The 14,628-nt window shown below is 34.7% G+C and overlaps 3 protein-coding genes and 1 pseudogene across 11 annotated transcripts; 3 read left to right on the forward strand and 1 right to left on the reverse strand.

Moving 5' to 3' along the window:
- Positions 1–2,501: 2,501 nt before the first annotated feature.
- On the forward strand, positions 2,502–3,832 carry LOC142519175 (nicotianamine aminotransferase 1-like). The gene is made up of 3 exons (XM_075622112.1): positions 2,502–3,120; positions 3,209–3,302; positions 3,531–3,832. Exons 1-3 carry the CDS (start codon positions 3,109–3,111, stop codon positions 3,719–3,721), a joined length of 297 nt encoding a protein of 98 aa, XP_075478227.1. The 5' UTR covers positions 2,502–3,108; the 3' UTR covers positions 3,722–3,832.
- A 2,044-nt stretch (positions 3,833–5,876) lies between these two features.
- LOC142518522 (putative aminotransferase TAT2) lies at positions 5,877–7,477 on the forward strand (annotated as a pseudogene).
- Positions 7,478–8,556: 1,079 nt separating this feature from the next.
- LOC142518252 (reticulon-like protein B17) lies at positions 8,557–10,676 on the forward strand. The gene is made up of 8 exons (XM_075620998.1): positions 8,557–9,149; positions 9,254–9,407; positions 9,491–9,565; positions 9,661–9,802; positions 9,884–9,953; positions 10,046–10,111; positions 10,197–10,319; positions 10,423–10,676. Exons 1-8 carry the CDS (start codon positions 8,630–8,632, stop codon positions 10,572–10,574), a joined length of 1,302 nt encoding a protein of 433 aa, XP_075477113.1. The 5' UTR covers positions 8,557–8,629; the 3' UTR covers positions 10,575–10,676.
- A 129-nt stretch (positions 10,677–10,805) lies between these two features.
- LOC142519229 (protein NUCLEAR FUSION DEFECTIVE 6, mitochondrial-like) lies at positions 10,806–13,958 on the reverse strand. Of its 9 annotated transcripts, XR_012813730.1 has the most exons (5): positions 13,687–13,958; positions 13,460–13,581; positions 12,762–12,820; positions 11,581–11,630; positions 10,806–11,126 (listed from the first exon to the last, which is right to left on the reverse strand). XR_012813730.1 is itself a non-coding variant. In XM_075622173.1 (4 exons), the coding sequence occupies exons 1-3, from the start codon at positions 13,836–13,838 to the stop codon at positions 11,611–11,613; spliced, it is 294 nt and encodes a 97-aa protein (XP_075478288.1). In that variant the 5' UTR covers positions 13,839–13,958; the 3' UTR covers positions 10,806–11,126; positions 11,581–11,610. The 9 variants fall into 9 exon arrangements, 4 of the variants coding, with proteins under 4 accessions (XP_075478288.1, XP_075478291.1, XP_075478289.1 ...); XR_012813729.1 differs by lacking the exon at positions 11,581–11,630; XM_075622173.1 differs by lacking the exon at positions 12,762–12,820.
- Between the last annotated feature and the right edge of the window lie 670 nt (positions 13,959–14,628).

Here is a 14,628-nt window from a genome sequence, read left to right on the forward strand (position 1 = left end):
ATCGACGGATTAAAGATTTCAAGTCATCCTTGCAACAAGAGGAGTGACTCAGACTGTATTATTTGAGTATGTCTATTGCGAGATTGTCTCACGAATTTTTATCTGTGAGACGTGTCAACCCTATCGATATTCATAATAAAAAGTAAAAGTCTTAGCATAAAAATTAATATTTTTCATGTATGGTCCAAATAAAATATTTGTCTCATAAAATACGAACCGTGAGACCGTTTCACAAGTTTTTGTCGTATTCTTTATAGCTCGTTTATGATCTTCTGAACCCACTTTTCTCCCTTTTCACATTTATTTTATATATATTCTAGGGGTGTTTCTTTTCTTCATGATAATTGATATTATATTATTGTATGTTATTTAAATTTTAATAATAATATGTGATGTATCTAAAGTTTACAAATTTATGGTATTTAGTATTGATTAGGATGGCTTAATTGTGAATTCAAAAAACTTCACGAGAGTAGGATCGAGGACGTAATGTTTTATGAAATCTCTAACGCGTTTATATCTCAATCACTGCTTCAAATGGAAATTGAAAAAGTGATTTGAATATATAATATAATTATTCTTGGTTATAAATAAAATTTTATATAATGAATTATTCGGACATTTGTCTCTATAAAGAAACAAGCGAAAAAAGAAAATAATTCGGAAATTCCTGACAACACGAAGCGCGTGGGGAGAGGGAGGAGATAAAGGCGGCGGGTCCGCGGGGGAGAAATTGAGGTATGGTCAGTGACGATTCCGCAGCAGCTTTCGGTGGGCCTCGACCTAGACGCGTCGGCGGAAATTGTGGAGCACTTTGTTTCCTGCTTTCCATGCACACCCCAGGCGTAGGCGGCGTTCTTTTTCTTTTTCAGTTTTAAAAAATAATTTCCATATACTGAAATATTCGACGTTGCGTGTAGGCTTGACAATTTGTTTTGTTCGATCATTTTTTAGAAACGTTCACAATCTTTAATATTTTATTAATATATAAAAATATATATTAAATAAATATACATTTTGAACTTTCGAACATTTATTGTCGGGCCTTACCATCCAAACAATAGATTGAATAAATCATGATTATATACGAAGCATTCGAGCCAAATTCAAATAAAAAATTTTAAAAAAATTCATATATCGAATCGAGTTCAAACTCGAAATATTTAATTCGAGTCGAATTCAAAACTTAAATTTTTACCATTATTATGCTTGATTCGTTTAATTTACACCCGTAGTTGTACCGGACAAGCTATAAGGAAGTGGCACCTCAATTTAGAAAACAATACGGGTTTTGTGGAATTTGTTCTTTTTTTTATAATATGATATTTTTCTATTTGTTGTCATATTTAGTTTCACAACACGAATATGCGACAGAAAGGCAAGCGCCGCCCAGGGCCGGCACCCCAGGCGAACCTGTCACGCGGGATCCGCCGGTTGTTTCTATGAAGGTCTGCAATAATCGCCACGTGCCGTCATTTAATTACCACTTATTTATTTTATTATGTATACTCGCACCAAACGCGCTTAAAGGGGCGGCTCCTTCTATTGATGTAACGCATCCCCCACCCTTTTATTTATTTGTTTCTTTTTGTCAGCAGTCAACACTCTGCTATATGGCGGCTTTTCATTTGATTTCATTAAATATTATGTACTCTGTCCCAATCGCCCAAGTTGACCCCGATGTCTTCCTTGTGATTGTAGAAATATAAAATTATGAATTGCATATTTTTTTTATCGTATTAATATGTCTCACGAATATATATATTTTTTATCAAAAATCTATTATTAGAACATGAGATATTTTCTCTTAGATAATAACAGTAATTTTATTATTTCATTTCATTTTATAATTATAAAGTTCATAAAATGTATCCAAGATTTAGCAATTGGCTTCGCTTCCTAGAGCAAGAATTCAAAGATGAGATATCCAAACTTTTTCCTGGTTCTACTTATTTTAAGGACTTTTAAATACAATTTTTAATGAACAACGTTAATTAAAATACAGTAACATGAGTACCTTAATTGCTTTTGTAATGATTAGCGTTATTTACAAGACTGTTCAAATATATATAGCTTTTAAAATCATTATATAATATATAAATATATATATATATATACACGAGTAGTTGATATTTATGTTATATTTTGTGTTATCTACACTCTGTTTTACACGTAAAACATATGTAAAATTTATTTACAAATCGTATGCAAATAATAAAAAATTGAATGTAAGTTTTGATAAGATGTAAATTCACGGTACTCAAATATGTGATTATTATTGAGGCGACTCTCATATATCATATATGATTAAACACATCAAACTCAACATCCAATATATGAGTGTTACCTCAACGATGCTCACATATGTGGGCACGAGAGTGAACAAATATATATATTATATCATTTTAAAATTTAGTGAAATTTGCACACTCTCTCCATCTCTCAAATTCTATTTTTCCTTCTCAATTGTTTTCTGCATTTTGAGCATGTAAAAATGTTAAAAACTAATATTGGAATTGAAACCTTCAAATTTTCTTGGAACCAAGTAGTTTTGTGTGATAAATCTGTGGCTAGCTTACCGGCTTAAACTGTGTTGAAATTAAATTTACGTTCAGCAGGCTCTTTTGTGGTTTGTAACCATTTCATTTCTGATTACCGTGACAGCAAAATAATTGGCTTCTTTGTGAGTTGGGCTACTTTGACTTACTGCCCATACTAATTTATATACTGGAACTACTTCTTTAAAGCGATCCAGAAAAAAAGTCTCATTCATGTGAGTGTTGGTATTCTGTTGGCTTTACCGCAAAGAAAATCCGTCGATGGCTACAAAAATAAGTCCAAGGTTATTTACCAGTGATCATAGGGCTAGGAAGTACCAACTGTTTGACCAAACTGTGAATCAGGAGTTGTCTCAGTTAAACGTCAATTAGTAATTATACTTCATTTTTTCTCGAACAGGCCACAGGGGGCTTTCCACAAATTCTTGAAAATACCCCATCTGATTTCTTTGGGAAAATCATTGTTGTACTTGGAGAATGTGCAAACATATTGTATGATCGAATCAAGGAAATTCCTTGCTTAACACGTCCAAGCAAGCCTGAAGGATCCATGTTCGTGATGGTAAGCCAGAACAGCTTTCTACGGACTACGTTTTCTCAAATAATGAAGAATCAGTTCGTATTATTTGTAATGAGTTTTTTCATGCCAGGTCAAACTTAATCTGCCCCTTCTGGAGGGTATTAAGGATGATTTGGAATTCTGCCTCATGCTGGCTGAAGAAGAATCAGTGATAGTTCTGCCAGGTAAATACCTCGAGTACCCAGTGCTGCTGCTGTGTGTTGCAAATTTAATGATCTCTGCAAAATGCTAGCATGCGCATAATTCAGTGAAATCTATGAGTTTCGGTTACATACCTCTTATCTCATTTTTGTAATTTTTTTCACTTTACTCAACACTTGATCACTTATCGAGCAAAAGTTTATTAGTTTATTCACTAGCTAGCTTGATAAAGAGAGAAATTTCATTTGCAGGGTTTGCAGTAGGACTCAAGAATTGGCTCCGAATAACATTTACTGTCGAGCCATCATCTCTCGATGATGGCCTTCGAAGAATAAAAGCTTTCCACCAGAGGCATACCAAGAAACAAATTGTTTCTTGGACAGTATGTTATGCAGTTCGTGGATGCAACTACTCGTTGGATCTGCGGATTCAACGAGTATGAATTTTGTTGGCACATCATGAGTTGCAAAGATAGAATCTACAAGCATTTTTGCGTTTAATAATCATAATGAGTTTTATGACATGGTGGTGGATATTTCCGCCACATCAATAATATCTGGCATTGTATCAGAACTTCAATTTCGAAAAAAAAAAATTTGTTATAGTAGGTGTTCAGCAAGCCAACTTGTGTATGAGACTAGCATGTGCAAAAAAAAATATTTATTTTAATAATATTTTACGATTTTATCTAATTACGTCATTTACTTTATTTGTATACTCATCCAAGCTGTATAAATAAAGTATTTGAATATACAATATGTATAATGAGGTCAGAATCTCAACATAAAATCCTGAAACTCGTTAGGAAACATATTATATATTCTAAACTGGCTCCTAGTTAATTCATCCACTTAAAATAAGGATAAATGTCGCTCGAATATTAGACTAGCATATGTGATGTAAACGTCATGTTTCATTAGTAAGTGCATGTAGATGTCCTTTCATACAGGTGTATGATCATTTGATGATGCAATGAAGAACCTCCCTCGAACTTTTCAATTGATTATCACTTATCGAGCAAAATAGTCCATGGTTATGCTTGTACACTATTATTCCTTTGACCAGGGACAATGTGGAGGCTTTACGTACTAGCATAAACTTTGATATGTTTACTGACTCTATTGGGGGTAATCAGGTGGTGAGGTTAAGTGTAGTTTCAAAATACGTAGGAGTCAATGTATTATAGTCGGTGATTCACCGCTTATCTATGAGTGAAGATATCCTATGTGATGTGATGAGTTAATAATGCAAGGAATATCTGGTCAGAGTAAGACATATACATTTTTGAAAGACGTTTTCTCAGCTGCACGAGATTTGTACTCTCAATACATCGACACTGTCTGATTATCGACTGAGGTTATAATGAGTTCACAATTATTTATTTAATAAAGTTAGAATATACTAATTAAATAGCAAATTAGTACTAGTGAGTAGTGACTACTAAGTAAGTGCTCTCATGGAATATTCTAGAAGAATCTAGAATATATTAATTAATTATTAATTAATTGAGTAATTAAATAAAAATTAATTAATTAATATCATAAATAAATATATATGTATACATGTATTATCAAAAGCTGATAATATTTAATTATACATTATATTTTCAATTGTGAAAAATACATATACTAGTCTTTAAATAATGAAAAACGATATCTTAATTAAATGAGAGTTAGCAGATCAAGAAAAGACTTTTAATATATGTCTACAAAACTTTTACACATAAGTTTTTGTCGGCCAAATTTTTCTCTCTCTCCCTCACAAGGAAATCGGCTACCTCAATCTAAGATACACACGACCGCTCCTCCACAGACCCGTTGCTGAATTTTTTAAATTCCGACGATCAACTCTCGGCGTAAATTCCATTTAGATCTCTAGTGCGATCTATGTGAGTAATTCAGTTTCTAATCGTGGACCTGATTCAGGAGATTGAAGAAGGAAGTTGATTATAGTAGATTGTTCATAAGAATTTACAAGAAGGACTTGGTGTCCACCGTTCTTAAATGTAAATTTAAATCAAATCTGAATGTCTTATGAATGGTTTAAAACATACGAATCCCATGAGAGTTTTGATCGTTGAAAAACAAAATTTTTTAAACTTCTGCTACTCCTTGATACGTACAAAAAACGATACACCTACAAAAACTATGGTAGCTAAATGTGTAAAAAAATTAAATCAAATTATGACTATTTAAAGGATAAGATCAAAATTTGATCATGAAAAATCAAAACCTAAAATAGGTTAACTGATAGGAGGATTGTGATAAATTTTTCTATCCAAGAATATAATCTTTCCAGTTATTGGACTAAAGAAAATCTTGTGTTGAAACTAGGATCTTAATATTAAATAAAAGCGGCCATACAGAAGCTAAAAAACCTCTGATATATATGCGGCACGACCTGAAATTTATTCAATCTCGTCAGCATTTCGACTTCGTCAAGAAATTTCAATCCTATCCATTGTCTCGGGGAATTTGTTTCCTGTTATGTCGTACCACATTAGCTGGTAATCATTCATTTTACGGTATAAATACAATCAAAATCACCACCTCTGGTATACTTCGAAGGAAAAGAATCTACAATAAAAGCAGTGAAATATGGAGAATAAATTTTCAAAATGGGGTCTGAAGAACCAGAAAGAGGCTAAGGTTACCATTCGAGATCTTCTTGAAACGATGAAGAAAGAACTGAAGAAAGAAGATGAGAGGCCGATGATCCATCTTGGGCATGGAGATCCCTCTGCATATTCGTGTTTCAGAACTACGCCTGTAGCCGAAGAAGCCGTTAACGTAGCCCTTCTATCGGCTAAATTTAATGGCTATGCGCCGGCTGCTGGCTTGCCTGAATCAAGGAGGTTCTTAAGTTCACACAGATAGATCGATTAATTCTCTTGCATGGGCTGAAAATGATCGAAGAATATTATTCAAAAGAATAAGATTAAAATAAATATTCTAAAAAACACTTGAATCATTGAAGAATAGAGTAATGATACAATATTTTTAAAATGATAATTTCAAATAATTTACATGTTGATTCAACTACAGGGCGGTTGCAGAATTTTTATCAAAGGATCTTCCACAAAAATTATCAAAAGAAGACATTTTCATCACCGCTGGTGCCGGTCACGCAATAGAACTCATATTAACTGTCTTGGCTCGTCCCGGCGCCAACATCTTACTTCCCAGGCCTGGATATCCATCCTATGAAGCTCACTCCTCATTCGTCGATCTGGAAGTCCGAAATTTCGATCTTGTTCCGGAGAAAGACTGGGAGATCGATCTTGATGGTGTAGAAGCTCTGGCAGATGATAAGACTGTTGCCATGGTTGTCATCAACCCTGGGAATCCAAGTGGAAGTGTTTTCACATCCGAACATCTTCAAAAGGTAAAAGGTTTTTGGTACTTCTAATATTGGTGTTCTTAACGGCTCAATGGAGTGTAATTGCAGTTTTTAGCTGTTCAATTTTGTTTTTTGGTTGGCTAACACTTGGCAACGTTGAATCTTTGGATAAAAGATTGCGGAGACCGCGAAAAGACTTGGGATCGTGTTGGTTTCTGATGAAGTTTATTACGATCTTGTTTTCGGACGTAGCAATTTTGTGCCAATGGGCGTTTTTGGATTAGTCACCCCTGTTGTCAGTCTTGGAACGATGTCCAAAAGATGGCTGGTTCCGGGTGGCGGCTTGGTTGGTTAGCTCTCTCTGATCCGAATGGAATTCTTAAGAAATCTGGGGTAATTCAGCTTCCCCTACATTTCTCCCCCTCCATTTTTACAAATTTTAATGATTTCTAAGCAATACAGAATACCACTTTCTGAAGATGCGATGAAAATGTAGACACTTGATTATTTTTTTTGTAATCAGATAACAGAATCCATTAAGAACTACCGTAACATCTCGGCCGATTCCACAACTCTCATTCAGGTATATGTATTATCTTTGGTGCTCTTTTATTTAGCATACCGATAGATTGACTGAAGTTATAATGTTAACATCAGATAGTAACAACCTCTTGGTGTAATTTCTTTAAAGGGCATTAATCTCATGAATTATATTTAGGGAGCAATTCCTGAAATCCTGGAGAAAACACCAAAGGATTTCATATCAAACATTGTGGTTCTACTTAGAGAATCCGCGGATGCATGCTATTCAAAAATTCTTTAGATTCCTTTCCTTTATTTACCTCAAAAACCACAAGGAGCCATGTCTACAATGGGGCGAGATAGTACACTATTACTATACATATTGATTCTACGACGATTTCATTTACATGTATGTATTGTTGTTTTGAATGAAGCTTGAACATGTTTTCGCAGGTGAAGTTAAATCTTGAAATGCTGGAAGGCATAGAAGATGACATGGATTTCTGCTTTACACTTGCTAAAGAGGAATCCGTTCTTATTCTTCCAGGTTACACACACACACACATATACACACACACACACACACTTAGAGTAGAGGATGGATGATGTTTATATATAGGTGTTTGGTGCATGCAGGGTCTGTTTTGGGACTCAGGAATTGGTTGAGAATAAGTTTTGCAGCAGATTTGGCTTCTTTGGAAGAGGGACTTCAGAGAATCAAAGCTTTCTGCTTCAGGCATTCCAACATGATTATGTAGTTGTCGTAACATTTTTGTTTGGTAAGAAACTTATTGTACTTGTTCACTTTTATTGCTAACTCTAAATTTATCACATCTCAATTAGCCATGAGTTTGAAGGGATAACAAATTGTTAGAGGTGTGCTGAATAAGAACTAACATGTTATTGATTTCTTCATTTATAATCATAACTTCAAACCATTTGTCCAAACCAACATTCTCAATCCAAATACAACTGTATAGTATATTTTAGATAACATAAAAGATAAATTTCATTTCAATTTGAAGAATCAAAAGAAATTTTTTCCATCGATTTGTTTATCATATATATTAACGTAAATAATATGTGTAAGTTAATTGAAGAGACACATATTTTATACATAAAGTGCGAAACGTGGATAACACACGTTTTGAATGACGACAAGGTAATAATACCCTCTAACATGGAATAAATCGTACGCCCCAAAGTCCATCAACAAACATATTGTTAAAATTTTATTACCAATTTTAGGAATTAAAAATTATTACTTTTGCATAGTAATCGAGGAGAAATTTGCTAAAAGTCAATAAGAATTAACGGACTTGCCTCCCCGTTTCCTTACCGTTAAAGTGGTGTTACCCGCCGTTAATATTTCAAAAGTTGACAGCATCTTCAACGGCTATTGTTGCCTTCAATAAAGAAACTGTTGTCTGATCCACATCTCAAGAAAATCCACCAAACTTAAAAAACCCACAAAATATTGCATCACGCTATGGATTCCCCACCACCTTCTCAACGATCGGAGCCTCGAACCCGAACGAAATCCGCTCGAAGAATGTCAAAGCTCCGCCATTTCGGCCACGAAGGAACAGAAATCCCACAGCTATCTTTGGAAATAGCCACTTATTCGCCAAAACCATCTACTCCGTCGCCTGCTTCCACCCTTTCTCCTAGACCACCTTACACTCTACCGCTCCGCGAGCTCCTCATGATTTCTCCTTCGTCTACCAAAAGATCCAAAAAACGCCTTTCAGACAAGCTTGAAACGGCTGATGATGCTTTTGTTGAGGCCAGCGGAGTTAGAAAAAGATGCAAGAGTAGAAATGCTTTATTGGGCTGTGCTGCATCTCCAAGGAGTAATCGGAAGTCGAGGAGACGATTGGAGCAAGAAATGAGAGAAGAGAGGGACTTTGGCGCGGGGGAAGAAATAATGGCGAAGCCAAGAAAGAAGAGGCAAGGTGGCAGGCCTAGGAAGGAAAAATCAATATTAGTCCCTTCTGATTCTTCACCGAGTATGAAATATCATCGATCCTTATATAATGCCATCTTATTTTTTTGACGAGTAATTTTAGGTGGTTATTATTTTGGCTTAATCGAGTGTAAATTGGTGAATCAGGAACAACTGATGGTGATGGGTGCAATCTTGATCGAATCGAGGAGTTAATAAGTGATTTGTTTATGTGGAAAGATGTCTCTAAATCAAGCCTTTGGTTCGGTTTTGGCTTCCTCTGTTTCCTGTCTTCTTGTTTTACAAAGGGTGTCAACTTTAGGTATGTTGTGTTCTTGTGTTCACTATTTCTGTTTCTAAAAAGCTTAATCCACAAACATTGCTTAAACGGCCCACTTCTTGTAGCATCTTCTCGTTCTTATCTCAAGTGGGACTTCTATTTTTGGGAGTGTCATTCTTCTCAAATTCAATCCGCAAAAGGTAAGGTTGAAGGAGCAATTTCGGAACCAAATTATGCTTTTGTGGTATCTTTTTCTGTGTCGTTAATTGCTCTGCCTTTGCTGAGGATCTCGAAGGGATGCCAATGATATGAAGCGTAATTTCAAGTTGAAAGAAGAAGATATAGTGAAACTTGGCAGAATAATACTTCCAGCTGCAAATTATTCAATCTCAAAAACAAGAGAAGTGTTCTCAGGAGAACCAGCCATGACTCTCAAAGTGAGTATCTGATGTTTTTAACTCTGTAAAATCAAATGTTATGAGAATGAGTTAAATTGCTTTATTTTTCTGCTAATTTAGGTTGTTCCTTTCTTGCTTGTGGGAGCTGAATATGGTCATCTCATTACCTTATGGAGATTATGTGCACTTAGTAAGCTCATTTAAAATTCGTTAACCCGCAAATCACCTGAATTTCTTGATGGAGGACAAACACCTCAATTGTGGTTTTTGTGATTCTTTCAGGTTTTTTCATTGGCTTCACATTCCCAAAAATTTATTCCACTTACTCAACTGAATTATCCAAGAAAGGTGGGTGAATTTTTTCTGGTGCATCCTAATTAAGCTTGTTGGGACGTTTTGTACCAGAAAAGTCAGTATTTTTTTGAATGAACAGTTGATTACATGAAATCTTGGGGGCTGGAAACATGGGGAGCTTGCACACACAAAAAGATCGTGGCAGCATCATTTGTGACTGCTTTTTGGAATCTCACAGCCATCAGAACTAGGATTTTTGCTGGTATTCCTTAATAGGATTACTGATGAAGTCAACTCAATTTATAAACTTCATGAGACTGCAGTGAGTACATTACAAATGATTTTGTTTGGTTGGTTTTGTGCAGCATTTTTGTGCCTCGTAATAATTAGATATCGGAGACAGAACAAAGAAGTAAAGAATGAGGAAGATATAGGAGTAAAAAAAGAGGGACACGATCACGAGCAGCTGCAGCAAACACATGCATTAGTTGCCATAGAAATCGATTCCAAGAAATGATTCATTTCTTTTGTTTCTGGTATGTATTTTTCATGCTCACCACCACACGGTTGTAATTTCTAACACCAAATCATCCATCCAGGCAATAAAATCAATTTTCTCGTTCAATGTATCCGGCTTAACCTCATTTTATGTATGTATCATATTATTATATTTGGTTCAAAGGAAAGTGTCTACTTGATGTGATTACACAGGCAGACAAATATCTATTTATATATGTAAGATTAAGACTAGATGAAGGTCGTACTCGATATCAAGATCTCCAATACTACCAAAAATTATTACGAATCGACACAATATACTCTCATCACGAGGAAATCTGATAGAAAACACCACATTAATGTCCAAAATACATAGCCATGTAATAAGTAATCGCGGACTCCAAAGTCCAAAGATTGGCATGGACAATTGCTACATCAAGAAAAAAAGGAGGCGTCTATAACAAAAATTTTAACAAAGTTGTGGAAACATGTGCCAAAAATCACGAAGTACACATTACAGCTCTGTGAGAGGAATGCTTGAGAAAACATCCAAATTATGCATCATCACTACCTGACAAAATTACAAGGATAAATTTTAGTGTGAAGACCATTTAAGATCAAATCTCTTTGACAGGTATCGTTAAACGCTTCATTGCAAATCAAAGCTTTACGGACAAAAGTGTATACAATACTAACACATGACGAACACAAGGTTTATTACAATGTTTTAACAGCATCTAAACTCAACTCGATTATTAGCATAGCATAAACAGTAAGGCTTCCGCTCTGAATTATTATAATTAGCAACTAAGAACGGCTGGAAATACACAACCATGATATCTCCGTTTCATTTGATACTTTTGACCAAACAATACGCATGCACAATAAGGTTTATTATGCATTTCGCCTCATCTTTTTCATGTGGCCGGATTTCGCAATAGAGGAATCAGCAACAGCTTAAATGGGTCAAATGTGTTCTCCAGGACATAAATATTTGTTCAGATAAGACAATTTCAGGAAGAGACCTTGCTCGAGCCTTTGAAGGATGGTACCGATCATAGATCATCATTGCAAGCTGATTAGCACACAGAATATCAGTAAAATACTTCAAAAATTACATCTTGACAGCAATCACAACATCTCAAACAAAGATCCAAACATCTAACAACAATTAAATCTCAAAGAAGGACAACTTAATAAAGTAATAATGCACATGGATCTCGTCTTTCACGAGGGAATTTATTTAACATTCAAAAGAAAAGGAAACGATGATACTCAAACTTTATCATGGACAATGAGAAATCTATTAGTTTTCTAGGCGTGGACATAATATTTTATGCCTTTTTGGAGCGGATTAAATTCTTCACTTTCCACAATTGGTATTTGAAAGAAGATTGTAGTTTAAATATTTCCTTCCCTTCCAAAGTTCATCACACATCATCATTGCAAGCTGATTGAATAAAGATAAAATGTAAGTTTTCAACCTTGATTGACTTCCCTCAAAAGTTTTATCTAATGACAATGATCCTACATAAACATGTAGTCTTAATACGATGAAGGTATAGACACAAACACAAGCACTTCCAGCTCATAAGCAAACAACCATCTAATCCTAACTTCTTGAAAATTCCGCAGTTGTTTAGAAGAGTGAAGAGACACGATTAGAAGAATTTGATATTTGAACATCAGCAAACCAAACAGATTATTACAATTGTAAAGAAATTCAACAACAGATCCATCCCACCTCCTGGCAAACAGAATTAAGAACAAAAGTTTTATTCATATCTGAGTCAAGGAAAAACAAGTGTGTCTAAAAAATTTCTGAAAGAATAAAAACAAAAGCAATGATCTTTACTTCTCCGTCTTCATCTAGTCTTGTCAAGGCCTACACATCAGGCAGACGAAGAAGGCATTTTTTTTTTATTCAAATGAAGTAATAGGCATTGGTATACAGTTAAGTTAATGGCCTTAACACAATATAAGAAAAATAAAGAATAAGAAGCTGGATGTCATATATAATCATCATTTTTTGGAGCTCGATCTCATCACCAGTGAAGAAAAAATTATAACGAGGACGGAGAAGCAGGAGAATATATATAAGGGAATGCAGCCAACAACTTAACTAGATTAAAACCTACAAATATGCAAGGGCTTTATGATGTTTTGGGCGGTAGATAGACACAGACTGAAAAATAAACAAACGTACCAGATACAGAAAGAAGGACAAGGGCAGCAAAAGATGGCTCTACAGATCTTGCTAGATACCTAAATAAGGAACGAGAAGACGCTGTCAAACAACCTATTGGAATTCATGATACTAAAGGAGCTGGCGCATAGAGCAGCAGAAACCAAAATAAAGTAATATTTTGAAGAAACCAACCCACTAAAATGGATGAATGAACTGAAAAATAAATCAACCAAGAGTTTAAGGTATAGTTAAATGGTAAGATGTAACACCCAAAAAATGGCTTGGAAGTTAAAAGGACTGTACAAGAAAAGCCGTCGCGGCACTAGGACATAATATTATTCCATGCTTCTTCTGTTCAGAGTGAAAAAGCAAACCGAAGGACCAGGTACATGATAACTGAAGACAAACTGACACCAACTTTATTGCATCCCCCATCCTAAGTTCCTAACCGCTACCTTTTCATTGCCCATATAAATATGATACAGAATTAGATAGAAATGATCACTCTATTGTATCTTATTGCTTCACAAATAATAGAAAAAACACAGAAAATTGCATTCACCAACTTGAGCATTTGTAAATCCACACATGTCTACAGAATGAAACTGCGATTATTCATCACAAACACCACCAAATTTACGTGATGGACCAATAACAGCATAAACAAAGCAAGAAAGATTTTACAAGTTGACAAAACGATTAAATTTAATGAGTACCTTCTGGAAGCCAACTGCATCCAAAGCGAGAGGCGGTAAGCATCGAGGTCATCAGAGCCGAGGCCGTGGCAGTGTGGTACGGTTGCATTGACTCCAAGCACGCACTCATTTCAGCAGGGGACCTTTCGGAATTATTCATCCAAAAGAATAAAATTATAAATGTATTCCTTTCTAAATTAAACTCAATCGTTTCGAGAATCATTTAACTTGTAGATATAGATGATTACCGAAAGATGCGGTGAGCAAGCGGGGTCCTGGAAGGAAGACCGAACGGCGAGCGAGCAGATTTCGCTTGGGAGGCTAGTCTAGAGGTGGCGTTACGGAGGGATGAAGACCGGAATATGGATCTAGCGGCAGTCGATGCGGCGGCGATGGCCATATCCTTTTGCTGAACTGCCCAGAGGAAATCGAAAATTTGGTTCAAGAAAGAGTAATTTTTGGAAGGTTTGCTGGGGTAAAACCCTCCATACAGGAATAGGGGTTTTTCGATTTACTATTTTTTTTTTCACACACAAAAAGACATATAATCTATTTGATAAGAAGTGTATTATGCTTCCTCTATTTTTTAAAGAGTGTGTGTGTGTGTGTAAATAAAGAAAACCTGAGGCCAAAGTTATTTAAAAATTAAAAAAATCTTAAATGGTTGAAATATAGTGTTATTACATTATTTTATAACTTAGATGTTTTGTAGTCAATTTTGGTAATTTTAAGAGATAAACTTGGTCAAATCTCATTTTTTTTAAAAATAATATCCATATTTATTTGAGTGTATTAATACACATGAGAGAAGTATTTGTTTTTTTTTTTGAAAAAAAGAACTAGTGTCTTTTTGCACGCAATACATGCGTACATATTAAAAAAATTAGTGTTAAATAATATTTTTTCGTGAATTCGAGAGATTATATTATAATTTAAAACTTTAAAAATAATTTTTTTACAACGAATTTTGATTTTATGAGTGATATGATTATTTAATTAAAAATTTCAAAATATAGATAAATATAAAGATATTTTATTAAGACTAGTTACTCTGCACACGCATCGCGTGTGTGTACAATATTTTTTATCATTATCGATGGACTAAAGTGAAATTTGACAAATTATGGAGGGACTAAATTGATATTTTAATGGTTGAAATAAAAATAAATAAAAATAAAAATGTGTTGAAA

Source organism: Primulina tabacum, chromosome 11 (genome assembly GCF_025594145.1).
Source record: "Primulina tabacum isolate GXHZ01 chromosome 11, ASM2559414v2, whole genome shotgun sequence".
Taxonomy (NCBI): Eukaryota; Viridiplantae; Streptophyta; class Magnoliopsida; order Lamiales; family Gesneriaceae; genus Primulina; species Primulina tabacum.

Excerpts from the sequence above, each read along its gene's own strand:
- LOC142519175 (XM_075622112.1), top strand. Across the intron at positions 3,303-3,530 it reads ATCAGTGATAGTTCTGCCAG|GGTTTGCAGTAGGACTCAAG; the intron begins GTAAATACCTCG and ends TTTCATTTGCAG.
- LOC142518252 (XM_075620998.1), top strand. The coding sequence starts at position 8,630 with ATGGATTCCCCACCACCTTCTCAACGATCGGAGCCTCGAACCCGAACG. Across the intron at positions 9,408-9,490 it reads ACAAAGGGTGTCAACTTTAG|CATCTTCTCGTTCTTATCTC; the intron begins GTATGTTGTGTT and ends CACTTCTTGTAG. Across the intron at positions 9,954-10,045 it reads ATGGAGATTATGTGCACTTA|GTTTTTTCATTGGCTTCACA; the intron begins GTAAGCTCATTT and ends TGATTCTTTCAG.
- LOC142519229 (XM_075622173.1), bottom strand. The coding sequence starts at position 13,838 with ATGGCCATCGCCGCCGCATCGACTGCCGCTAGATCCATATTCCGGTCT. Across the intron at positions 13,582-13,686 it reads CTTGCTCACCGCATCTTTCG|GTCCCCTGCTGAAATGAGTG; the intron begins GTAATCATCTAT and ends TAATTCCGAAAG. Across the intron at positions 11,631-13,459 it reads ATGCAGTTGGCTTCCAGAAG|CTTGCAATGATGATCTATGA; the intron begins GTACTCATTAAA and ends TGTGCTAATCAG.